This window comes from Macrobrachium nipponense, chromosome 21 (assembly GCF_015104395.2).
Source record: "Macrobrachium nipponense isolate FS-2020 chromosome 21, ASM1510439v2, whole genome shotgun sequence".
Lineage (NCBI taxonomy): Eukaryota > Metazoa > Arthropoda > Malacostraca > Decapoda > Palaemonidae > Macrobrachium > Macrobrachium nipponense.
This window is the reverse complement of record NC_087212.1, coordinates 23,577,462-23,604,961: the sequence shown is the minus strand read 5'-3', so window position 1 is coordinate 23,604,961 and position 27,500 is coordinate 23,577,462. Positions and strand designations below refer to the sequence as shown.

At 37.5% G+C, this 27,500-nt stretch overlaps 2 protein-coding genes across 3 annotated transcripts in view; one reads left to right on the top strand and one right to left on the bottom strand.

Annotated features, from left to right (window-relative positions):
• The window catches only part of LOC135197846 (uncharacterized), a 57,179-nt gene extending 43,195 nt beyond the window's left edge, over positions 1-13,984 (top strand). The window contains exons 1-6 of one of the 2 annotated variants that reach the window (XM_064225024.1): positions 1,912-2,027; positions 6,597-6,667; positions 6,803-6,869; positions 7,552-7,613; positions 12,867-13,019; positions 13,227-13,984. In XM_064225024.1, the coding sequence (XP_064081094.1) occupies positions 6,611-6,667; positions 6,803-6,869; positions 7,552-7,613; positions 12,867-13,019; positions 13,227-13,247 (360 nt within the window). In that variant the 5' untranslated portion in view covers positions 1,912-2,027; positions 6,597-6,610 and the 3' untranslated portion in view covers positions 13,248-13,984. Of the gene's footprint in view, positions 1-1,911; positions 2,028-6,596; positions 6,668-6,802; positions 6,870-7,551; positions 7,614-12,866; positions 13,020-13,226 lie in introns of those variants that run through there. The other variant, XM_064225025.1, reaches the window with a different exon arrangement.
• A 6,487-nt stretch (positions 13,985-20,471) lies between these two features.
• On the bottom strand, positions 20,472-23,237 carry LOC135197845 (uncharacterized). The gene is made up of 2 exons (XM_064225023.1): positions 23,096-23,237; positions 20,472-21,740 (listed from the first exon to the last, which is right to left on the bottom strand). The coding sequence occupies exon 2, from the start codon at positions 21,687-21,689 to the stop codon at positions 20,781-20,783; it is 909 nt and encodes a 302-aa protein (XP_064081093.1). The 5' UTR covers positions 21,690-21,740; positions 23,096-23,237; the 3' UTR covers positions 20,472-20,780.
• Positions 23,238-27,500: the final 4,263 nt, after the last annotated feature.

The window sequence follows — 27,500 nt, the reverse complement described above, 5'->3', positions numbered from 1 at the left end:
GTGTTCTTCTTTTAGGTAAAAAAGCTATATGAATTATTATTCTTTGTATAGCATGTTATTATACTTGTATGCGTATTGTCTGGTTATTTGTACATGCCCTTAGTTCCCTTGTAAATTCGGTATTGACAGTAATACAACAGGTCTCTTCCACCAAGAAGGTCTAGAAGAATTTTAGAGTTGACAAGGGCCTAACAGCCTGTTTGAACAGTTTTACTTTCTGTAATGTTTTCGTATTTTATGATTTCCCACTTTATTTCGTTTCCTGAATTGTGTATTATATTCCATTTTAATGAGCAAGTCCACAGCAGTTGGACGAAAGCTGTAAGGTCTGCATATATATATTTGTTAACATACTACGTTTTGTAGCAAGAATTTTTATATAGTACTTTTATATTTCAGTGTACACACACACACACACACACACACACACACACACACACACACACACACACACATATATATATATATATAATATATATATATATATAATATATATATATGTGTATGTGTCCATCATTAATCCTCTCCTTGTATAGTTCCACGTTGGACGAGTCGATTTCGCGCGTGGCTACCAATCCGATGGTCCGGAGCTCGATTCTCGGCTTGGCCAACGAGGAACCAGAGATATTTATTTCTGGTGATAGAAATTTATTTCTCGATATAATGTGGTTCGGATCCCACAATATGCTGTAGGTGCCGTTGCTAGGTATCCAATTGGTTCCTAGTTACCTAAAAATATCTAATCCTTCGGGCCAGCCCTAGGAGGGCTGTTAATCAGCTCAGTGGTCTGGTAAAACTAAGATAAGTATACTTAACTTATCCTCTCCTTGTTCGAACACCTTCGGTATTTCGAAGGACATCTCCAAGTCATCATCGTATCGCCAAGGTCCAGAACTAGACCCGTTGGCAGGCGTGCAAATCACCATGTATGTTTTACCCGAGTGACCAGTATGTGTTTGTATGCACGCGTTCTGAGACGGGGTGGATGTTGCAACGTGCTTTTCATGGTTTTTTTTTTCTGTAGATATGTGAAAATAATAAGAAATTTTTCTCTAAATTGATTGTGTTTATAAGATATATATTCTTTTATTTGTATGCTATGTATCTAAATTATACATACCACAAACACACACAAACACACTCACACACTACACACACACACACACACACACACACACACACACACACACACACACACATATATATATATATATATATATATATATATATATATATATATAATGTATAACTTGACCACGAAATATATTAAACGTGATGCTGTCTAAATAAAGGGTAATGCCGCGGAGGAAAATGAAAAACGAGAACTGCCGAGATCATTACTTAAGGTCGGACCTTAAGAAAGGGTAGTCAAGACCGAAAGATCTCGGCAGTTCTCGTGTTTTCATTTTCTTCCGTGGCATTAACCTTTATTTATATATATATGTATATATATGTGTGTGTGTGTTCGTATATGTATGTATAATAAGCATACGTAATTTTGTGGGCGCATTACAGAGAGAGAGAGAGAGAGATTTGTTTATTGGATTTCTCAAGGCAACCAGGAGCCAAGAGAAAATGATCGAGAAACCCCAAATAACCTTACTCCCACAGTATTACCTGTACAAGTGTCTTTTGAGACACCTGTCTCATGCTACTACATTTCGAAATGCCACCTTTTGTCATGGTCTGTATCCAGACATGATTTATATATTACGTTATGCTTTTGGGAACATATCTCCCTTTGCGTTACGAATGCTATGGATCCACAAGGTTGTAAATGAGGTTCTTCGTAACCTTTCGTTATTCGCATCTGGAGAAAGATCGTGAACAGTTATGAATGATTATGGTAACAATACGCGCCAGGTGTGTATTGTGCCACAGATGTGCATCGCAGAATTGGATCGGGATAACACTTGGCATCTCCTCCTCCTCCCAGTCGTAGACCGCATCGTTACCCAGAGTGGATTGACTGAGGGACAAACGTCTTCCCACGGGAGCCGCCACCTCCTCCAACCAGAAACCTGACGGTAAGTGTTCTTGCCTATTCCTCATTTGAATTGTTTTTATAGGTGTAAGTTATTCATCTGATCTTATTACCTCTAAGTACGTGCGATTGTTATATACTCTTGTTTCCTGCTTCTTACATCCTGTGATGAAGGCATATTATTATGGTCTTCTATAGCTTCATTTGCGGGTTTTAGCGCCAGAAGGTGGTTGTGAGATACTTTTTTTTATACATGTGTAGGTGAAGTTACTCCATCTAGTCAGAATTGTAAATTCCACTGGTTGCTGGCTATCTCCAGTGTGGAATAAAAACGGTATTTTAAAATGCCGAATGCGTGCAGAATTCTGAGTCATTTAATCTCATTAAGCAGGTTCATCAAAGCAAAACTGTTTTAGACAATCAGAAGAGTCTAAATCTTAGTTTGCTTTCATTAAGGAGGAAATATTTTAATTTTGTTTTTCTCTGAACTCACAGAGGTATTTTGTGAGACTGGATATATGTATATATATTAATTACATATATATATATATATATATATATATATATATATATATATATGTGTGTGTGTGTGTGTGTGTGTGTTTATTTATATATATATATATATATATATATATATATATATATATATATATATATATATTATAGATATAATCTTCATAACACGAAGATGAGATATGTCAATATCGTCCACAGGAGAAAAGAGAATAAAAGACTCTAGTAGCTCGATAATTTCGCCTTCCACTAGGCCTCTTCAAGAGCTTTATTTTAACTTTTCTCCTGTGGACGATATTGATGTATATATATTTATATTTATAATTTTATATATATTATATATAATATATATATATATACATATATATCTCTATATATATATATATATCTATATATATTATATATATATTAAATATATATATATTAATTCCTAAGACACACTGTTTCGACCACCCATAGTCTACTTAAGGGGTACTCTAGATTCACAATGGATTTGTGTTCAGAGATAGGACAGATTATTGCTAAAGAATTATCGAAACACAAGACTCGAAAACAAAAATTTAAACATTTGAAAATTTATTGGAAAGTTAATAGTTTTAAAAAATGATTAACAAGTTTTTCAGGGTGAGGCCCTCTAGCCTGAGAAAGCTATGAATTATTTTTCAAGACTGGGAATTTTGTATGAAATTTTCCCATTTTTAAGTGTTCGTATTTTATTTTTGGTTTTCGATCGTTTTTGGCTGTATTCTTCTATATATTGGACTGTAATTCCATTGAGAATCTAGAGTAGCCTTGAGGAAGACCATGGGAGGTTGGAAAACCGTCAGTATAGGAATGAATGATCTTAGTGGTATTATTGCTGTTTTCTTTGTCCTTTGTTGAAGACTGAAAAAGCATTGAAGTTATTTAATTTCTTGCTAGTTGACTGTGTAAGTCACTTGTGGATTAGCGCTTGGAAACAAAGGAGAAGAAAGCCAGGTGTATTTTTAACCTTTTTAACCTTGCTCTCTTTAATATTTGTGTTGACTCTTAACTCTTGTATTCTTAGCTCAACAGATATTTGTGGTCACTGATGATGTTTCTATAGATGTCATATTTTTTTCTATTATGAAGCCCTGGATGCAAACGTCCTATCATAAAATAGGTTTATTGATTTCTAGTCTAAGCGCAGGACCTGAATTCGGCTAGGAATAAGTACAGCAGAGTTGACATCAACTTGTATATCTATCTCTTGGTAGCTTATTGGATTAATCTCTGCTGTGTAAGGCCAAGTCAAGTTTTAAGTTTCTCTTTCGTTTTCCTCTCAATTGAGGCTGGGGAATATTTTTTCAGATTTTTTATTAACAGATTAATTAAAGTTTGGTAATAGTTTTGTTATCTTAGGAATGTGTAAGAACTCTCCTTGATGTTATAAATTGTCTGTTATTTTTAGCAGTCTGTTGAGTCTCGTAGTATTTTATTGCTGAACCTTACCTGGCTTCTATAAATGTAAGTTTTTTAGCTCTTCGTCGTACAGACACCTATAGAGCTCTTTTAAGCATTATTCCAATGGGTAGGTCCTTTGCAGTGTCTCTCCATCACCCTAGCAGCAACCCCTTTCATTGTTATCACTGTAACTCCGTTCATAATCTCTTCTTCCATCTTTCTTTCCACCCTTTCCTAATAGTTGTTTCTTAGTGCAACTGGGAGGTTTTCCTTTTATTATAGCTTTTAAACCTTTTAACTCAATTTCAATTTCAGGACTGAATGACCACATTTGTCCCAGCGCTTGGCCTTTGACCTAAATTCTATATTGAATTTTAGTGTATACCAATCTGATGTTTAGTTTAGATAAATTTGTTGTTTTGGTTATTTTTGGTAAGTTTGTTAGAATGTAAAAGTTGACTGTCCTTTTATACTTGAAAGTAGGATGTCCTTGTTGAGAGAAATTTCTTTTTTTTTCAAGCATTTTGTTACTAGTCCAGTTCCCATGTCTAAACGGGGTTCTACAGCGAATTTCCAGTGAGGCCTGTGTACAAGATATAGGAAAGGTTGACAAAGAAACGTTTAGTAAAGATTACGTCTTCTTATGTTAAGGTGCTTTGGCTTTTAAGTAAAAAATGAGCGTACGATGGTGATAGTATATTGACCGTGGCTCTTGGTTATTACGAAGAACATTACAAAAGAATTGCTAGGCTGATAATATAATTTGAGTCAGGTGTCAGAATTACGAAAGTTAGTTCGAGGATAGAGTGAAATAATGATTTTAGTAAGAGGTGGCTTATCTCTTGCTAGGTGCATTTTACAGGAAAAGATGTGGAAATTGTAGCACTTCTTTCATTTTGAAAGTCAATAACTGTAGGCTAAATGTATCGGTGACTGGAGTTCTTATTTTCCATATACATCCTTCTCTTTAGGAAGCATGCAGTTTTGGGAAGAAACGTATATATTTACGTAATTTTTTAGAAGAATTCAAGTTAATTAACAGAAAAAAATTATTAGCACTCTACCGCTTCCACGCGAAGTCGCGTTTCAGAGATACACGTCAGACATTTCACTGTCAGGTGTCAAACACCTGTGTGTCTTAGGCAAACAGCATATGTTTATATACTTGTACACTTGTGGGTTTTTCTCAAGACAGAATACAACGGAATTTAGTTCAAGTTTTTTGCTTTACTGTTTTGTTAGTCTTGTGTTCATTTTTTTAAATGACGCACTATGGGCGTCAGGAATCGGGTTTATCATAACACTTTCCTATGAAAGTATTTGCTTATGTTGTCAAAGATGTTGCAGTTGCATGCTATTTATTCATTCAGTGTATGTAAAGTAGGAGAGGTTTTTAAAGTTATGGGGCTTGGATTTTATCCAACTCATGTATGCACATCAGCTGTTGACTACGTGCATTAAGATTTTTCATTTTTGTGAAAATGTAGTTTTTTCTCCCTCCTAGTAACGCAAAGTTATCGCCTAGTAAAAACGATGGAAGACAATTAAATGCGAATTATTTCATCTCAAGGCAAGCGCTGCATGTGGGGTGGTCGGTATGGTGTTGGCGCACCACCTTGTTGGTCGCGAGTTCGATTGTCGGGCATTCTATTGAGGTGTTAGAGATGCGTATTTCTGGTGATAGAAATTCACTCTCGACGTGGTTCGGAAGTCACTTAAAGCCGTTGGTCCCGTTGCTGAATAACCACTGGTTCCATGCAACGTAAAAACACCATACAAACAAAACAAACAAATTCGTCTCAAGGCATTGAAACTCGGGTGATAGACCACTGCCTTTTTTCGTCTCTTGTCCAACTTGTAGACTTGGATATGGATATAATGTCCGTATTTCACGAAGTAAATGAGCCTTTCCTAATACTCACATTTGCTGATAACATACTATGACATTTCACCTGAACACCTGCCCGTCAACGGTGACATTTAGATATTACGCTGTTGTTCTGTATCCCTGGTGTTCATTTGTGTTCCATTCTCTCTCTCTCCCCCCCCCCCCTTTTTTTTTCTTTCGCACTAGTATTTCACTTGTAGTTGTTGCCTGGAGGATATTTACTTCAACTTAACTTTTTAATCTTCCCTTCCAGAAATGTTGTTCCATATAACTTCTAATCAGTCAATTTGATAGATTTGACGCACTCTGTATTCGTGTCTCCAGTGTAGCATTGCATTACAAATGTCTGTATTTATGTTTACGTGTATTTTTACGTATTTATATAAGTACTAATACTTTATTTATTAGTGACCTGTACTTGGAAAAAAACAGATCTTATGCAAATGGTTATATTCATTAACTCTTTACCCAAATATGGAAAGCAACAGATTTTGGTCGAGTTTTTAGTTTTCATCAATCACGCTAACTTTAGTATTTAGCTAAGCAGTTTGTTTAAAAAAAATTCCGGCTAAGTTTGCAAATTTAAAGTGTTTTCTATCGTGGAACTTCCATATTTTTAGTTAGTCATTGCCGATGTAAATCATTTACAGTAAAATTAATGTTTCCATACCTTGTCTGTACTTTGATCAAATTACTGTTTTGTCTTTATTACACGCTATTTTTTTCTATTAATGATAACACTTTATTTTTGCATCACACTATTTTACTTTTTCTGACTCGTTGCAGTTTCATAATCCAGCATGATATCCAGAGTTATTGCAGCATACTTTTTGGGTCTGGGCCTTGCAGTTGCCATGGTGAGTTGATTCGATTTCACATACATGAGACACGAACCAATATTTTTCTGGAAAATTTTTCCATGCAGTATATCACTTCGTGTGTCATATTTTCGAGATATTTCATTTTCTTTACATCTTTTATCATTCTTGTAGGTGGGCATGGTACAGGCACAGAACGATACTGGTGGGACTTCCATCGAAGTTTCAGCTGACGTTGATGGTAAGTCTTGACCTTGTTTGTTTGAGCTTCTTATTAGTGCTAAGTGGAATATTTTGAGAGGCGGTCATGTACTGTGGAGGGCTTCCCGTGTTCAGAAAACAAAGTGCAATGTGTCAGGATACAGTTGGTACAGGAAGTAAATGAGACGAAGGGCTGGGAGTAGAGAAAATAAATTAGAATTAAAAAGGGGATGGGGGAGTAAGCAAGATATGAATTGTCCAGTCACTTCTTAATACGTCAATTATCTCACCGTCAATAAATTGAATTTTTAATTATCTTCATTACAGTTTTTTTTATTTATGTTAAGTTTTCTGTCGCAAGTACTAATTTTTCATTGATTGTATTTGGTAAATTTGTATTAAATCTACCCGGATCTTGACCCCATTGTTCAGCCTTTCTCATGTACCTCTTCATTCACCGAATACAGCACGGATTCAAATAACCTTGGTGCTTCACCACTTCGCTCTAGAGATTACCTTATGTGCCCTCCAACTGTTTCTTTGACTGTCCTTCCATAATGCATAAACATTTTTCTGTACTTTTGTCCGTGCTCTTTTATTTATCATCTTGATATCTATAAGATTTGAAAGATTTCTTACCAGTTGTTTAAGTTATGTCATCTGCTCACACAATTTAAACGCTGGACTCAAGTTATATGCTCGTTTTTCCCTTTGCCTTTCAGACTCATATAAATATGACCAGTTCATCGATGTCATGCTTGGAACTGGGCAAACCGTGGTACAGGTACGGTAGAATATTCTTAATAATAGTTGTTAAAGTATTAGTCTATATTTCTATATTTCTACAGAAACCATCGACCAGGATTAATGTTCAGGCTACCCAGTTACTCAGTCAGTTCGGCTTAATTAACTACCAGAAGCCAAACTATTATTAGATGAGCATTTCCCTTTTTATAAAAAAGAACAAAAACAAAAGAGGGATGGAATGTCGTTTCAGTCGGCCATCTTAGCCCTCTAGCTAGACGATTGTTCATTGAATTGTTTTAATATTTGTTTTGTTGATTGCATTTATTCCCTTATGTGAGTAGTATTCTATTTATTGTAGAGATTAGGACTGAGTTTAGATAGGCTTTGTCTAGGTTTGCGTTATTACTAGTAAGTGACAAAAGGAGTAAAATGTGAAAATGACTCATTTGGAACACCTTTGCAAACACTCGTGGTATGAAGATTTTGAGCAATACGCTCATGGTGGAACGAGTGATTTGGCGTTGTTGGAGAGCAGTTCTCACATTGATGTCTTTATCACAGAGTTCTTTATTTGGGCAGAGATTGCTGAAGAAGACCTCACTGGCTTAAGCAACTTTCTAATAAGCACTGTCATTGTTCACTGGATACGATCTAGTCATAATCTGTAGCTGAGAAGGAAAGTGTTTGACTCTAAGGAAAAGCCTTTCCGAAGAAAATGAAAACAAAAGAACTGTTTCTAGATTTACTTCATACACACACATTTATATATATCTGTGTGTATATATATAATATATATATATATATATATATATATATATATAAATTAGTATATAAACTGGGTGTGGTTGTGAAGGTAAATCTAGAACATTTCTTTTGTTTTCATTTTTCTTCGGAAAGGCCTTTCCTTAGAGTCTTCTAGATTTACTTCACACACCACATACAAGTTATATATATAGATATATATATATATATATATATAACAGATATATAGTTTTATCTGTGTGTGTGAAGTAAATCTAGAAACAGTTCTTTTGTTTCCATTTTCTTCGGAAAGGCTTTTCCTTAGAGTCAAACACTTTCCTTCTCAACAACAGATTATGACTAGATAGTATCCAGTGAACAAGGATAGTGCTTATTAGAAAGTTACTTAAGACAGTGAGGTTTTCTTCAGTAATCTCTGCCCAAATAAAGAACTCTGTGATAAAGACATCGATGTGAGAACTGCTCGCCAACAACGCCAAATCACTCGTTCCACCATAAGCGTTTTGCTCAGAATCTTCATACCACGAGTGTTTGCAAAGGTGTTCAAAATCAGTCATTTTCACATTTTACACAATCTGTCAGTTATTAGTAATAACGCAAACCCAATCTGAACTCAGTCCTAATCTCTACAATAAATAGAATACTACTTGTGCTCCAGGGGTTTCCAGTAAATATAGCATACGGGACCTTATTCTCATACAAGAAGGGGCCAAAGAAAAGGAGTTTTTTTTTTTTCCTTCTGTGAATGTACCACAGAGTTCCCATGCCTCCAGATGGTTGACATTATTATTATTATTATTATTATTATTATTATTATTAATTATTATTATTATTATTATTATTATTATTAATGAGGAAGTAGACCCTCCTTCAAACAAGTTCTATTAAAAAGGATGGCTGTATTCAACGAATTAATCTTGTTTCGGTTTAAAAAAAAAATTTAATTATTTGCTTTTCGGGCCGATGTTCATATTGGAAAAAGGACAGCTGCTGATACAGGAATAATTTTATTTAGGAATAAAATATCTAGCGGGGAAATCCGTCATTTAAGCAGGGGTCCGTCGTATGTTGTTTGGGTTGTTATGAATCCGTGGTCGGGTTCGGGCAGGATGCATATTCCTGAACTGTACCAAGTACCACACCTTCCCTGAAAAAAAAAAAACAGAATGCCATATCTTAAAAACTAACCTCAGAATCTGCTTGAAAATGCTCTCATTATGTTTTCCACACCCAAATTCCTCTATTGATCTAATCTAACCCAACCTAGAGGTATGACAGAAAAGGCGGGGCTGTTGCAATAATAGCATCACATCTCGGGAATTAGTTGGCGAGGTTCGTGATCTGGAATTTCGTCTGGAATACTGGTATTACTGGTATCACTGCTTCTTGGTACCGTCTACATATTTCGACCACCTCACTGGTCATCTTCAGGACGAGTTCGTGGAGGAACTGGGGAAACGGGTCGAGTGTAGCATTATTGATAGAGCTCCTACACCGGGGGCTGAATTCTCATTGGCTAGGCTGGTCTTGGGCAGAGCCTATTGTCCCGCTGCAGTTGTCGTGGGTTTTCTCCCGTGCGAGTGGTACAGTAACTCTGAGGATGGTGACTGGAAATCCTTCCATCCTGTAGACGTTCATGATTGGCTGGCTCGTTCTGGGGCCACTCACTGCTGCCCTCTGGGCGGCAGTAGGGAGGAGAAAGGCCTCCTGTGTAATATTCATGCTGGGCTCTCCTTCCATATGTGTAAGACTTCCAGGAGGCGGAGGCAGCGGTGGTCTGTGGTCTGATCGATGATTTACATATTCGGTATGATGTCTGTCTTTTGGATTCTCTATTTGTGAGCAGTCCTGGCATGGTTTTAGCTGGCTCCTTCTTGAGCGTGGTAGGAAATCCTCTTGGAGGAGCGCATGGTGGTCATCCCGATGTATGAGCTGAGGCATCCTTGGACGGGGCACGAGTGACGAGTACCGGTAGACCACATTAGTCTTCTTCAAGGGTTCTTGCAGTGGGGGCCTGGATTATAGCGCATGACCAGGCTGCTAGTCTTCTCATTTTTGTAGAAGACAACCAGTTAAATCTGGTCGGCAGTGCTGACATTCTCCTTAATGATGTTCTTGAAAGCCCATTCATCTTTTCTAGTTGCTATTAAAATTTCCTGTACAGAAAAGCTTGATCAACTCGTGGTCATCGGGCTGGGTTCCTGCTGGTACCATTTGTCGATGCTCGTGCGAGAGGGCTCTCCTGATGTAGGCACTGATGGGGGAGCGTTTATATCTCTCGGGGCACTCTGCTCAACGTTGAAAGCATGCCTTAGGTCTTCAATTTCTTCCCAGGATTCGGCACATACGAAGGTGTCATCAGTGTAGTGCACATACATCCTCGGCTTATCAATGCTTTCGAAGACCCTCTGCTACAAAGTACCCTTGTAGAAGTTGGCGAAGAGGACTCCGAGGGAAGAACCTATCGCCACCCCGTCGATCTGGGTGCAAATGCAGCCTCAATGGTTGGAGAAGGTGGCGCTCTTGGTGCATATTTCCAGGAGGGCATGGAGGACGTGCTCAGGATTTTCAGGGATGGAGCGGTGAGGTCCCTATACGCCCGGTTCAGGATCATCTGTATGGTCTCATCGACAGCGACGTTGGTGAAGAGGGACTCCACATTCATTAAGCAACGCGTCAACAACAGACATTCAAATCGATACATTGAAGAGATGGTCAGAAGGAGGCCCGATGCCCCCGAGGTGATCACGCTTTTCTATAAGGCAAATTTTCTTAGAAAATGTATAGATGAATGGGCCCTCAAAAACATCATCGAGGAGAATTTTAACCCCACCGATCAGAATATAGTAGAAAAAATCCTATACAAGATTAAGTCGTTGAATACAGCGATCCTTTATTATTAATTTTTTTTCTTTCCTTTTTTGCTCTATCACAGTCCTCCAATTCGACTGGGTGGTATTTATAGTGTGGGGTTCCGGGTTGCATCCTGCCTCCTTAGGAGTCCATCACTTTTCTTACTATGTGCGCCGTTTCTAGGATCACACACTTCTGCATGATTCCTGGAGCTACTTCAGCCTCTAGTTTTTCTAGATTCCTTTTCAGGGATCTTGGGATCGTGCCTAGTGCTCCTATGATTATGGGTACGATTTCCACTGGCATATCCCATATCCTTCTTATTTCTATTTTCAGATCTTGATACTTATCCATTTTTTCCTCTCTCTTCTCTTCAACTCTGGTGTCCCATGGTATTGCGACATCAGTGAGTGATACTTTCTTCTTGATTTTGTCAATCAACGTCACGTCTGGTCTATTTGCACGCATCACCCTATCTGTTCTGATACCATAGTCCCAGAGGATCTTTGCCTGATCGTTTTCTATCACTCCCTCAGGTTGGTGCTCGTACCACTTATTACTGCAAGGTAGCTGATGTTTCTTGCACAGGGTCCAGTGGAGGGCTTTTGCCACTGAATCATGCCTCTTTTTGTACTGGTTCTGTGCAAATGCCGGGCATTCGCTTGCTATGTGGTTTATGATTTCATTTTTCGTATTGCACTTCCTACATATGGGAGAGATGTTATTTCCGTCTATCGTTCTTTGAACATATCTGGTTCTTAGGGCCTGATCTTGTGCCGCTGTTATCATTCCTTCAATTTCCTTCTTTAGCTCTCCCCTCTGTAGCCATTGCCATGTGTCATCGCTGGCTAGTTCTTTAGTCTGTCTCATGTATTGTCCGTGCATTGGTTTGTTGTGCCAGTCCTCTGTTCTGTTTGTCATTCTCCTGTCTCTGTATATTTCTGGGTCTTCGTCTACTTTTATAGTCCTTCTTCCCATGCACTCTTTAGCCACTCATTATTATTATTATTATTATTATTATTATTATTATTATTATTATTATTATTAATAATAGCAATTTACCAATCATTACTAAAAGTATATTCATCTGCTGCTTCATATCAGTGACTGCTAGTGTTTTTTTAACTATTATGTATGATAAATTCGTAAAGTAACTAAGTCTACAGGCATAACCAGTCCCGTTTCACGGGCATAACCAGCTTCGCTGCAGGGAATCCCTTCTCACCCCCACTCGAAACCCCATTATAAACCATCTTAGGGGTCCCAATTATAACCCTGCCAAGTTTCATGCCCATCGGACTAGCCGTTTGGCCGTGATTCAATGACAGACGGACGGACAGACATAAAACCCATTATAGTATAGTAAGATTATTGATTATTATTGTTATTGTTATTTAAAAAAATACCCATAGTAGCATGGGTCTTGAAATGTATGGCTACATATATGTAAAGATAAATCTGTACAGAGAAATTTTGGGAATCTGTTCGATTCCTCTTTTCAATCAGATTGGAAAGGGGAATCAAACAGATTCCCGAAAGCTTTCTGTAGCTATTTAACTTTAAATATATGTACCCATACATAACTGTGGATTTGCTTCTGCATTATTATTATTATTATTATTATTATTATTATTATTATTATTATTATTATTATTATTATTATTAAATCTCACAGGTTGTTCAGTCAATCCTTGGCATGAAGGATCCAGATAAGGAGTGCTGTATGGATGGGGCCGTGAAACGTGAAAATGGAGAGACATGGACCAATGACAAAGGTGCTAACTGTAAATGCAACACCGGCAACATCGCTTGTACATTTAGCAACGTGGTGAGGAGACGAAGTTTGAATATTTGTAAAGTTTATGCGAAGTAAAGAGATGAAAAAAAAACTTGTGAAATTAAATTAATCATCAGATAAGGAGATCGCTGCCTTAAAAATTAAATTCACTGTACTTGATGTCAAGAAAACTGTGCTTACAACAGGCATTCTAAACTATTTGATGAGACACCTCTTGATTGTTTCCTCATGTTGCAGACTGCTCCAGCCACACCTTAAGATGAAAGGCAATGAGGTTCCCGCTGTCAGCATCCCCAGCTGACATTGTGATGCCATCAACACGATTTCATCTTCAACATTGTCCATTTTTCGTGTCTTGAAGCGCAAGGGGTCAGGTAGAAATTGTGCGGGTCTTCAGCATAACGTAAATTTACAAGAGTACTTTTTTAGAGTTTTTCAAAGTTTTTAAGGTTTGAGACTTGAATAGACTTAAAGTTATTCAGTAATGGTAAGGTTTTAAAGTTGAATTATTCCATCGTGTACTGTATGTCCCTATAGCAAATGCATAATTAACGCCTTTGTAGTATCTAAGCATTTACTTATTATCTTGTTGGAAGCTACGCTGTGAATTGCAGGTGCAATTTGTTATATCATGTTTGTAATGCAGTGCTTATTCCATCTCAGTAAATAAAATCATAATTGCAGATATTTAAATATAGGCAGACTTTAGAAATTCACACGAACGTGTACCCAGAAATGATTGTTAACAAATAAAGTTTTTCCAGCACAAAAGTTTAATTGCCTTATACGAGTATGTAATGCATATTGGATTAGAGTTCTTTACGTTTTGTAGTTTTATTAAGTTTTCGGTTGTGTAGTTATGATGCATAAATTTCCAGGACCTGGCACCCTCCTCCTGCAACGTGGTTGAGGTTCAACAAAGGTTTTCCTTTGTCTGTCGTGTGGCATATTTTGTTCGCCCATTCCTTGTAAGAGAAAATTACAGTGTAATAATATTTAGTACTTCATTTGTATTCAGTAAATTCTTGACTGACTTACCAGATGGCCAAGATCTGACTCTTTGAGGAGATGAACCTCTGGTTTGTTTCAGAATAGGATACAGTATTGAGATTGTCTAGTCTATATACAATTGTGGAGTGAGTTTAGTCATGTTCATTCGTTGTCTTATGAAAACAAGACGAATTCGGGGGATCGTCCTCCTGTTTATCTGTGTATCCATCCATCATGTTTTGATTGATGACTTTTGTTATCATAGTTGGATTTCACAGATATTCAACGAATAACATGTAAATGACTGAATGACATGATTCAATTTAACAATTATTTTTCCCCAAAAATCTGGGATCATTATATTCGGGTAGTATTGGGTGCTCTCAATAACAGTCCTAATGGCACTTAAGTTTTCCGGAACGTGAGAAACAACTCCAAGTACTTGTATACATTATCAAAGGAAAGATAAATATACACTGGAATGGAAAAAATGTGTTTCATACAATTCATTAAAGGCTTCTATTTTTAATTTAATTATGAAAGTTTGAATTCCGTTACTTTTATTCTTTATTACAAAAGTATCTCTATCAAGGAACATACTTCCTTCTAGACCAGACTCATCCCGGAATAATCTAACAGGTGTTAATATTTTTGCATCGCTGACATTCCTTTGAAGTTAATGGAACTTGGAATCTTTGGCTGTATTCTGAGGAGTTATTGTAACTTTCGTAGGCGCTCCAGTTATAAATATATTTACTCTCTTTTCATCTTGAAAATGAGCAATGTCAGAGAGAGAGAGAGAGAGAGAGAGAGAAAAGTACCTATGGAAAACATAGGCGGTTCACTTGACCTCCCAGCAGCTACCTTAAGTATACCAGTATATAAATAACTGAGGATATAAAGTTTCAGAGCTAACTGAAAGTTTCTTCAAACTTAATAGTTCATAAACATCAAAAAGGGATCATGTCAAGACTAGCGAACCTATTATTTTTCAAGACGATAATATACCACTTTGATTTATATATATGCATGTATTTATATATATGTGTATATATATATATATCAAAGTGGTATATTATTGTCTTATATATATATATATATATATCATATATTATATATATATTATATATATATATATATATATATATATAGTATATACATAATTATATACGCATATATATATACATATATATAAAAGTGGTATAATATTGTCTTGAAAAATAGTGGGGTCGCTATTCTTGACATGATCCCACAAGCGTTTTAGTCTTTTAAAATTTCAGCGAAATATTGAGTCTTTTCGTTTCCGCCACTTCCCTGTTACCCCTGTAGGGTGTTAGTATCGTCAGTGTACCTCATGGGGTGTACTGTGTGCATTACTTAAGGTTATTTGCAGCGTGCCTTCGGCCCCTACGTCCAACCCCTTTTGTTCCCTTGACTGTACCTCCTTTCATATTCTCTTCCATCTAACTTTCCACCCTACGAGGTTTTCCTTCTGTTACACCTTCAAACCTTTTACTGTCAATTTCCGTTTCAGCGCTGAATGACCTCATAGGCCCCAGTGCTTGGCCTTGGGCCTGAATTCTACATTCAATTCAACTTTCCCGTTACAATTCTTTTTCCTTAATCCCTTTCTTTACTCAATTTCTTTCTCATATTCTTCTGCTTTCATCTCACATTTCCTCTTTCGCTGCTCCTCACTTTTCATTCTTCAAGTTTTTCGTCCTTACGTCTCCCTTGCTTCCTTCTTTCGATTAAGCATTCTTTAAATGTCCTCTTACTCTGTTCGTATTTAATTTCTTTTCCTCACATTCCCGCTTTGTCTTCTCATGCCAGTGGGTCTTACTCTTCGTACTTCTGACTCCTATATTAATATTTATTATTTTTACCTTTTCTCATTATTTTTGTACTTCTCTTCGTTGTATGTCTCTCTTAAGCCTTATCGCCAGTAATTCTCTTCACCTGTCTCATCCCATTCTATCCTCTTCCAACTTCTTAATTCATTTCGGATGTTTGACATCAATCCTCGCTTCTCATTCGACGCTCCTCCTTCATTACCATTCTTTCTCATATCCATCTCTTTTCTTACTTCACCTAATTCTCATTTTATCTTTTCTTCACTTTTTTTTACTTCATAAGACAAAATCTACGTCTATCACAGGACCAGATTCAAAAATGGATTAGAGTGGGTGATATCCAGTGTCATCTAAAAATATGGTGATGTCAGGACACTGAGGACAACCGTCCACTTTACTTATATGGTTTATAAAGAGAGAGAGAGAGAGAGAGAGAGAGAGAGAGAGAGAGAGAGAGAGAGAGAGAGGCGTAATCATTGCGAAATGGTTTTCGGAACTTCGTCCGAAGAGGATGAACACTACATCTGATTTTGTTTTCGTGCTGAAAAGTCGCATATGCAAGATTTTGGTTGCAAACACACGTGTATATATATATATATATATATATATATATATATATATATATATATATATGTGTGTGTGTGTGTGTGTGTGTATAGCAACCACAGGGAAACATGAAAAAGTGTTATTAATCCTGACCGGTTTCGGCTTTGCTATACCATTTCCAGAGGACTGATGCATAGTAGTAGATATTTACAATAGATATGCTAGCGGGACAGTACACACAAACATCCAGATACTCACACCTGACCTGTGCGCTTTGGTACAGATCTCACACTCGGTAGTTGGGGCGGGCGGGGCGTGATAGAGACCTTTGTACTCGGCAGTGAAAAGTCAACTTTTACCAATCCGACAATTGCATGGTACCCCCGTTTACCATCTTCCCGTCAATCAACTCCATTCAGATTTACACAGCTGTTGAATTGTAGGTATAACCTCATCAAGTGCTTGCTGGGTTGTAAAGGCTCCAAACCAAGAGGAAACTGTTTTGCCGCCTTAAGATATAGAAGGGCGTTTGCTTCACCTCCCTATAAAACTTTGCATATAGTAATTGTTATCAATTCTGCGTTTTTAAGCAGAATTCCGCCTTTCGAAAAAGTGCCGCACCATTCCCGTGCAAAAATACGAAAGTCATGAAAATTAAACTCCGGAAGAGAAGAGACGAGCGCGCTCCACCCAGGAGGAGAAACCAGGGTTGCCGTTGTCAAAAGTCGTTAAATGTCCAACGGCAGAGTCGAAAATCGCTGATCAGTGTTCCGATCTGACGAAATATGCTAGATAATCTAGAATTATGCCAGACCAGACCTGCTCAAAAGATGCCAGAGTGGCCCCCCCACCCCTTAGTTATGCCAGTGTCTGGAAAACATTGATAATTACCTGTTCCTTCTAATAATAGGCGTGATTGTTCCAATTTGCGTTAAAGTGCATAAAAAACACATGAAAAATTCTGCAGGGAAAACTGTGTATCCGCAGCACATTGTAAAGAGGCTGACTTCAGCAGCAGTGCTATAAGATTTTGGACTTGGGGACATATTTTTTATAGTCTCGTAACTCGATAGCATTATGAGTAGACATAACATATGTTGGAGGGAGAAATTTAGGTTATTAAAACAAGCTTAAATCCGGATCATGAAGCACTTATATGAAATATAACGATACCACTCGAACATGTTACATTCAACCATCATCGTCAAATTACCTCCTGCTTTTAAGTGCATTTTCGTCAGAAGAAAAATAGAGTATAGTTGTCTCTCCCTCAGATATTTGGGTCTTTTTTCGTATATATTCTTCTTAATCAAGATCACTTTCTCAAAGTCAACAAGGGATGAGACCCGAGGAAGGGTGGGACCAGCTGATACCGCCTATCGCCCCAAGACTTATTCATGTCCGGATACTGATAACAATTTTGTTCGTTGACTGATATGTTCCTCGCCGAGACTGAGTGCCTGATCAAGAAGAGAAACCCAACATGTAAACATTTCCTAATGCAAAAAGATATATTTAACTGATAAGTACACGATCAGTGTGCACATATAATTCTCTTAAAAAAAATTTTCCGATAAAAGTTCAGTGCTGCCACTCAAGAGCCTTCCTGCAACGCATCGTGAAAATGATCGAATAAAGCAGCCCTGCTAAACGCCTATCATATCATCAGACGGACCTTAGCTCGGGTAACATTTTATTTGGGACCGGAAGTGGGCAGACTATTTGTTTTTCTTAAGGCCTGTCCACACGATCGGGCCTGATCGGCGGACTTCCCCTCTAATGGGCACACTTGACGGGCAAACCGTCAAATTGCCCGATGGGTCGTGTAGCAAAATCACCATGGTGGTGCCCGATGGCTTGAACTTCGACCCTGGCAGACGTACGTTAACCATAAATATTTCTTTTACCGTGCCATTCTTTGCACCATATCTCTTCTTTTTCATCACACACAAAGCAATTATCATGCTTCAATATCTTCTTCTTTGCGGTAGGCACCGTGTTTATCGTACCGCACTGAACGCACCACTGGCATCGTCGGGTAAGCCCACCTCTCCATCGCCTCACCTGTGTGAACAACATTCATGAGTAAGCCCGCCAGAATTTGCCCGTCAACACCGGAGCACGCCGATCAGGCCCGCTCGTGTGGACAGGCCTTTAACTTTATTCCTTATATAAGACCCTGGAAATCTGATGATCTCGTCACGTACAAAAAAGAAATTTAAATGTATCATGCAGTGACAAAATTACCTCCCGACTTTCCAGTGCATCAGATGTAGTTAAAAATTATCAGAGTGGAAGTAACCCAAAAATTAAGCTAGATTTTAACCCTACTTGTTGCAAGTTAAAATTCCTTAAATTTACTTGTTCCATGTTCAAATGTTCCAGATGAAAACTAATGCAATAATCTGATTGGCCACATGCAAATTGTGGTAAGAATATTAGGAATAGGTTACACTCATTCCATTCCCTGTTTGCCATTTCCAGTTTAGATTATGGTCGCTTACTGCCTGTTATTGACCATTGCCTTAGGTGAGAAGGGCCGTTTGCTAGGTAGATTTGAACCATTTTTGTTGTGAAGATTGAAAAAGCAGAGCTCTATTCGTTTCTAGTAGTGTGTTCAGTTTTCTGTACATCCTATTGTAAACTTACCAGAAATACACATCTCTCACTCCTCAATAGAATGGTCGATTCTCGGCCATTCCATTGAGTAGTGAGAGATGTGTATTTCTGGTGATAGAAGTTCACTCTCGACGTGGTTCGGAAGTCATGTAAAGCCGTTGGTCCCGTTGCTGAATAATCACTGGTTCCATGCAACGTAAAAGCACCATACAAACAAACATACAAACAATTGAAGTCTCCGGAGACTGTGACGAGTAGTTTACGGGTCACTCCTCCCCAATACCTTTCTTACTATTATTAGATTAGATACAGAAGAGACGAGGGTGGATTTGGTTGCCCAAGCATTTTCCTGTATCCAAAGCAATATCTGGTTAGTATTGCTCTAAAAGAGAATAAATCCCTCTTGTGGAGCAACCGCAAAATTAGTTGTTGAAACCCCACGACACTAAAACGAGCTGGAATCCAAAGACCCGATTATATTGCCAACCACATTTATTATGTTCCCATGACCAATAGTAGCTAAAACATACGGATGACTTTTTGCTTGAAGGCATTTAGTGTTGCCTGAATGGAACATCCTGATTGGGCATTAGACACCACGATTTTTTCCAAAGACTCTACAAACCCTTGAAGCTCCCTTCCTTTTTCGTCAACGTTTGAGCTTGCAGCATCACGAATTGTAGGGCATACTAATTTTTAGTTAAGCCCATACGTACCATATTTATTTATCTGTTAAGTCGAGACTAAATCTGCTTTTAACCAAATTATACTTGCCATACATTGAAGGTTTGCTCTAGCAATACGAGCCCCTGCTAGCACATAGCTTGCTTAACCTAAACCAGTCAACCAATTACAGAGTAATTATTGCGTTACCTGTAATTTTTTAAAACTTGATAGTTTTCGATTTAACCTGTCCATGTTACCACAATCTCCGTTCTGGTCTTCAGTCGAACCCAGTAATACTTAAATCTGTATTTCAGTGGTGTGGAATTTTCATACCACAGCATTTAGGGAACAAATAACCTTTGTTTTTTTTCCCCACATTTGCCAATATTTGCTCAAGGCAGGTCGAACGTAACTTTAAAATAGGGAAGGAATAAGAATTAATTGTGGTTTATAAAAGTTTCATATATGCTTATACCGCAAAGGTACTTTGTTCGTGTGTATGTTGTGAATTCCGCAGTGAGGAAGGATTTACTTTCCGAACCTCGTGAGCTTTATATTTTACACTATTTCACGACGACTAGCAAGTAGTTCTTAAAAAGTCTCACTTTCTTCCTAGTAGTGAACTGCATTATTTTTCACTGTGCTGGAGGGATCCCCAGCTTTACTTCCCAAAACGTATGAAACTTTATTACCACTGTAGTCTTATAAGGCTTATTACCACTAATATTATAAGGCTTACTATATTTACACCAAGTACTTTGAGCAAAAAACATTCACCTAGAAGCTGAAGGACAATAATATTCAGAGGATTTGTTAGTGATATACTGCAGAAGTCACAAACAGTTTGTATCCGTAAAATCAAATAAAGATCATAACCCTTAAATATGCTAAAACCAGTGAAAGCAAAGCAAACTTCTGCTGTAACTGGGAACTCTTACGAATCTGGTATTCATGAAGACTGAAGAGCGGATCAGTTATTTCATACACTTTGTTTGTACAAGGTAAGGGTGACAAGACTTAATTATCATATAAAGAACCATGAATATCATTGCAACTAATCCTGGTTGGATTACATAGGTATTTTCACAAGTTATAAACCCACTGCACGTGTACACTTTCATACACTTATATTATTGAACATTTTAAGAAATAGCATCGACACCAGTGAAGAAAAGATAGCGACAATCGAAATCGAACTGCGACACCCATCATTAGCTTCCTGTGGAGAATTCTCAGGAACAGCCGTAACTTCGTCATCGGTAGTTGTCATCACAGTAGTTGATATAGTATCAGTAGAGTTCTCTGCAATAGGTGCGATGTTCGTAGTTGACAGAGCATCAGTAGAGCTCCCTGTGCTAGTCGCGCTGTTCGTAAGCGTTGTGTCGTCTTCGGCTCGAGGTCTTTGTACACTATCGGACGAGTGAAAATCACCTACGTAATTAGGTTTGCCTGTAGCCTTATCGAGGTCATCTTGTTTGCTCATTTCATCGAAGCCGACTGGTCCTTTCATTTCGGCTACTTGTAGTTTCAATGCCATGAATTCAGGTTTCCCGGCGTTGAGTTTTGCATTATCTGTTAATTTTTCTAATGTATCTGCTGCCGTTCTTCCAGCTTTTTTTAAATCTTGTTCTGCTTTGTCTATAACTTTATCCATTTTTTTTACTTGATCGTTCGCATCATCTACTTTGTCGTTGACATTTTCTGTGTTGTCCTTGGCCTTTTTTCCTACATCCTTTTTTCCTAAATTTTTTGCCATAACTTTTACTTTCTTTGCATTGTCCTTTATATCCCCTCCTACTTTTTTTGTCAAATCTGATACTATCTTTAATGCCCGCATTCCTGCTTTTGCTCCTATCTTTGCTACCTTCGTGACATCGACTCTTTTTGTGCGGTTGTTTGAATTTATTGTAACCTCCCCAGCTATGGGATCAGATAGTAAATCTTCCTTATCCGATGGCAAATCTTCCTCGGCAAGAGTTAGTGCAGTCATTACTAGGCAGACAGTAACTAACTTGCAGCACTTCATTTTTAGGTTCTCTGTACATGCACTTCTCTTCCAAATAGAGCGCTGCTGTATCTGAAACAAAATAAAAATTATTATATTACACCGTATGCCAAAGTACTGTCACTGCTTCAAACCTACGATGAACACTAAGTGTGTGCAGTCTCCGCGTCAGTAAAAAATAACTTACTATTTGGCGTTTCTGTTAACTTCAGATTCTATAATCAGTTTTTGAAATTAATCATTTTAGATATACAACCCAATCACTTTTTGCTAGAGCAACCACTCTACCCGAAGCATTCAGACATGTACGAACGGTCTGGATAATTATGCCATTAATTACATAAGATTTGCAGAACGGTTCCGTCAGATGTAGCAACAAGTGTTAAGTGGGACGAGACTGACTTACGGAAACCGCTAACGGTAAATAAACAAACAATTTTGTTAGGTTACGAATTGTTGCTTTAACAGACCAGTGGGAATAGCCATTACTCCTGTAATTCATAATTGAGAAATGCTCACATTTACCGTAGTCAGCCTAAACACTTTAACCTACTACCCGTCTACCGCTTTACCATAGACCTTGACCCACATTCTTTCGTATTTGTTGCCCAACTCAATTATTCACCAGGATTACATTTCAGTAATTACAACCCTTCCTACGTAATTAAACCAAAACCTTTACAACATGAGAAAGTAACCGATGCCCCTAAAATACCAGAGATTCACAACCCCAAGCACTTTATAAAATAGGAAGTGCACTATCCTACGAGCTTGAGCCATGCAGTTTACATTAAAAACAAGAAAATTACTTGTTCACTCAATTTCACTAGTGACCGCAAAAATAAATTCCAAAGCTAGAGAATCTTGTTTTAGAGCGGCTAAACAATTTCATGGAAGAGTGACGGATATTATGAGCACAATCTAAGAGTCGGATACGAAGGTTACTGCCCATGACAAGACAAGACAAGACAAATATAACGAACGGGAAAGATTAAACAAGCCTTAACCGCAAGGCAAAAATTTAAGTCAGGAGCTAAGTAGGTAAACTTTAGAATCAGACACGGAAAACAGTCTTCAGTAATGAAGAAAAGCTCGAGGAAACATCGAATACAAGAAACCACAGTTCCAAGGAAAGTAGTTACCATATGCTAGATATGCTTCACGTAACTCTATTAGTAATCAAATATAGGATTTCTCAAATAAAAATTGGAGTCTCAAGCAAGGCACCTCACTGCCTTATTCATTTCGCCTTGGCAAAAGAATTTTAGAATTCAGTAAGCACAAGTCACAAATTTCAAATGAATCTAAGAACCCGAGGGTTGTAACACAATCAACCCACCACCTTGCAGTACAGCTTTAAAATTCATAAACCAAACCACGCGATTATCACACTTAGCAAAAGTAATAGTAAAACATGTAATACGTACCGTAATGCAAAAACTTTTTCGGTCTGGAATTGACCACAGCTGGTGTACCTTCTGAAGGTAGAAAGTTTTGTAAGGGCTCACGTCGACTCTCTCAGTTACAAGAGCGCTAACTCGATAGTTTCAGTGTTTGAAAAGTAGTAGTTCGTAACCGAGTTTCATTCATTCAGTACAAAGGCGGTATTCTATGTGAGTACAGTTAGGCAGTAGCATAATCATATTAGTATTAATTTTGTTATTAAATATCCTATGCATGATCCAGTTTTTACAACAATTTAAAATGGGATAAAAACTGGATTATGCATAAAATAGCAGTTAAGGACCGCTATTTAATTACTAAATTAATACTATTATGATTATACCCCTGTATGTGTATATATATATATATATATATATATATATATATATATACACACACATATATATTATATATCATATATATATATATAATATATATATATATATATATATATATATATATATATACCTTTGGTGTTGTTGTTATTATTGTTGTGTGCTATGTATCAGTTTAAGTTCGACAGTGAACGCATAATCTTCGATCAAATCTAGTCATAAGTATCGTAGTCTCCATATACAGCTTACTAATTTTTAGAGATAGGAGCCTGGTATTATTTGCTCAGGATTGCAACAATTTCTCTGCAAAACTGGCAGAACCATACGAAACTGCGAGAGAGAGAGAGAGAGAGAGAGAGAGAGAGAGAGAGAGAGAGAGAGAGGAGAGAGAGAGAGATTCATTAAAACAAAGCGTAAGTAATCATCCACACATGAAAACCATCCAAATTCATCTGTGTGATCCCTTTTTTGGTATTTAAATCCCATTCTGTAATATGACGTCATGTCATAGTATCTAGAAGCAGAAAACAGTTGCTTTACTAAAGCGTGGTCTTTGTAGGGTCATGGTACGTGAATAGCTTTGTAACCTGTGACGTATACCTAAATTTTGGACCAATTGCTTAATTACCTTAGAGCTCCAGCAAAAAAAAAAAAAAAAAAAAAAAAAAAATAGTGTACATATAGTACGTCTACAGAAAATATGAAATAGTAGTATGAATTATTACTGTTTCGTATTGTAATTTGAAATACTACTTGCCTTAAATTATTTTCATGTTCGAATATGAATTCAGTAAGCAGTATGTTTGTTTCATGTATTCGGCATCTGGCGGCAATTTATAATATAAAATCAATATTGCCTACGACATCTACTAGAGTAAGGTGACTCAAATATCATTGATGAAAGTATTAGATAGTAAATGTTTCTAATTTCTATGACTGTACTGAAATTTTAGGACACCTTACTTGTGAGTTGAACCTAATGTTGGCAGTTTCATTCCATAATTAAGAAATATCCTTATGCTGTTTGTCCGTCATTGCTGTTGAGATCTACTGACGATGTTGTATTCAATGTAACAAATGACTGTTCCGTAAATTCTAAGCTTCAGAACATCCACACCACATTTACAAATATTCATGCCCGAAAAGTATGTATCCTTTCTTGGTAGTTCTTTAAATGCAAGAATGAGAATACAAGCTCCATGCCCCAGCCATTTGTTGACTTTTAACGCCATACACAAGTGAGAATGCTATTATTTTGTTTTCTAGGCATCCCCCAAGAGCTTGAAAGGATCATTTGCCATTAAGGGGGCATTTCCTCTACTAAGGAATCCAAAACCTTTTAATGAGGCCCTTCTTTGCCTTCAGGTAAATATCAGTAACCCAAACCACAAGTGGCACTTCAATAGTCACAGCAATGTCAAGGGTGTAGGTATGATCGAATTGCAGTAGTACACTCTATTTACGGCACAATATATTGCAGTATGTATATATTTTTTTACACCGAACATTCAATATTTCTAAGGTGATGGCCAATAATCGTTACATCATAGATTTGAGTACCGAGAGACAAATTACAGTTCAAGATTACACCTAATTCAAGCATAATGTCAGGTATCAAAAATAGATTAGCTGGCTATTTATATTTAGCCGGAAAATCAGGTTTCCCAAATTATTTTCCCTTCCTACCAAAATAAATTTTTATTTTTGCGAAATTTTAAAGCCTTAAATATCATACATTCCTTAACACTGTTAACGTCATTTATTTCTTCATTTGTATCTCCCATGTCGTTTACGAGGAAAAAAAAAAAAAAAAAAAAAGGCGCCATCCCCAAATACCTTAAACTTGACCCCTTGTCGCTTGTGGTATTTACATTATCCCGTCGTAAGCGCAAAATGGGATTGAAGCTAAAACACGCTTCCTTGGGAACTTCTCTTCTCAATATTTCATAGATGAATGCAAGTTCCCGATCTGTACACCGTATTTCCTGTCACACACGTACCCTTTCAAATACTCTGCAGTCATCTTTTTGAACTTCCCACCACTCCGACGTTCATCCACAACTGCATCAAAAGCAGTGCTGAGCTTGAGTAAGAGCAAAGCACGTAATACATCTGTCTTCGCTCATATTTTCTAATAGATAATTCACAACAGAACTTATTATAAACAGTGTCCGCAGAATATGAAATTGTCTATACGTTGACTGGCTATCCGGCAAAGCGTGTGCCTAGATGACTAATTAATTGTTCAAGAATAACAATTAATAACTAGCATTTATAACTTTCACTATCATATCGATAAGGCACGAAGAACTTTGAACTCCAACAAATCGATATTGGCATCGAATCACTTACAAAGTTTGTTTTCTTTACCTTTTTGTTCATCCTAACAACACTTTCATTATTTACTATAATAGTAAATTATGTCATTCTTTCATAGTAACAGGTTCAGTTGGAATTAGAATGTAAAATTTAAGCCAAGGCTAAGGTCTTTCGATCCGCGCTGAAAATAATGTTGAGACAATTGTTAGGAGAGGGTAGAAAGTATGATGGAAGATACCGGATGTGAATGGAGATGGAGGTACGTACAGTAAAGGAATGAAAAAGGTTGCAGCCGGGGGTAAAGGGACGCTTGCAAAAAAAATAAAAAAAAATAAAAAATTCCTTACACTGCATCGCGTGAGATGCATTGATGCCGACGGCACTACCCTGCTATGGAGATTTCATGTTCAGTATTAATCTGGTTCGGCGTTTCAACAAACGTAACAATTCTCTCTCTAAAAATTACAAGACAATCATCAGCCTATCTCTAGGCGCATGAACACTTGCTCTTCTTCATTGAAAAATTTCAAGACAATTATCAGCCTATCTCTAGGCGCATGAACACTTGCGCTTCTTAATTGACCGATGAACTTCGCCACTCGCCAGTACGGGAGTGTTCAGCAAGGCGGAGAACCCCTGCTCTAGACCTATAAAAATTCCCAAGGGGTACTACAGAAGAACAAAAAGGCTGAGAACACTCAATATCTATGGCATAGATATAGCGAGTTCCCAACCTTTTTGTTCTTCTGTACCTACCCCTTGGAAATTTTTTTTTTTTTTATAAATCCCTGTATACCCCTAAAAATTACAGCCACGGGAAGTTCCATAATAGTGAAAAGTAAATGGTATTCACACTATTCTTGATTAACTTAAATAAAAGCTTTGCTAACTAAAATGAGGGAATGACAAAAAATAAAGACACGACATTGCGCGATCTCGATGGAGATTACATTATCTATTGCACAGCACTGGAACTATTGCACAGTACTGGCCATTCTATCAGATCCAATGTAACCCCAGAAGAGTAAAAATGTACCACTTGGGTACATGTACCCCAGGTTGGGAACCCCCGGTCTAGCTGAGGTGGATTATGGGAATGTCGATGCTTGAGAGATTGGAAAATGGTGAAATAAGAAGGGCAAGCAGGCTTAGTAAAGATTACAGACGTGATAAGAGAGTCACGATTGAGATGGTATGGGCATGTGTTGAGGAGGGATGACGAGGAGGAGCTACGAGGGCTTGGGAAGAACCTGTTAGATGTATGCTTTTGTGTGTTGTTCTTTTGCATCATTAGTTTGATACCCTCATTACATTTATGGTTTAATTGCTTTTCTTTGAGACGAAATTATGGGAACTTTAATCAGTATCGTCAGTTTCCTGTAGTTCAACACAGCAATGCCAGGCGTAAATTTTTTTTCCGCGTGTGCATTTTTTTCTGCTTTTAAATCGAATTAAAAGGTTAGCTCCAACCGAATAACACCCCGAGTACATTTCACCAGCTTGATGCCTACTACATCGTTTACGTAGATACTAATTTTTTATTCTTTTCTGTCACGTACGACAATGTCATTCAAATTGTTTTGCCGCGTAAATGGTATTGGCGTTTTGGCGAAACAACGAGTGAGGAGTCAACTGTCAAACTGTCAGCATTGTAGTCGCATCAGCCAACTTAATGTTTACTTTAGTGATTTATCAGTGTATCACACCGCTCCCCTCTAGTTTACTTCCAAAATCG

Bases quoted from the DNA above. Each gene is read 5' to 3' on its own strand.
- LOC135197845 (XM_064225023.1), bottom strand. From the start codon at position 21,689: ATGAAGTGCTGCAAGTTAGTTACTGTCTGCCTAGTAATGACTGCACTA.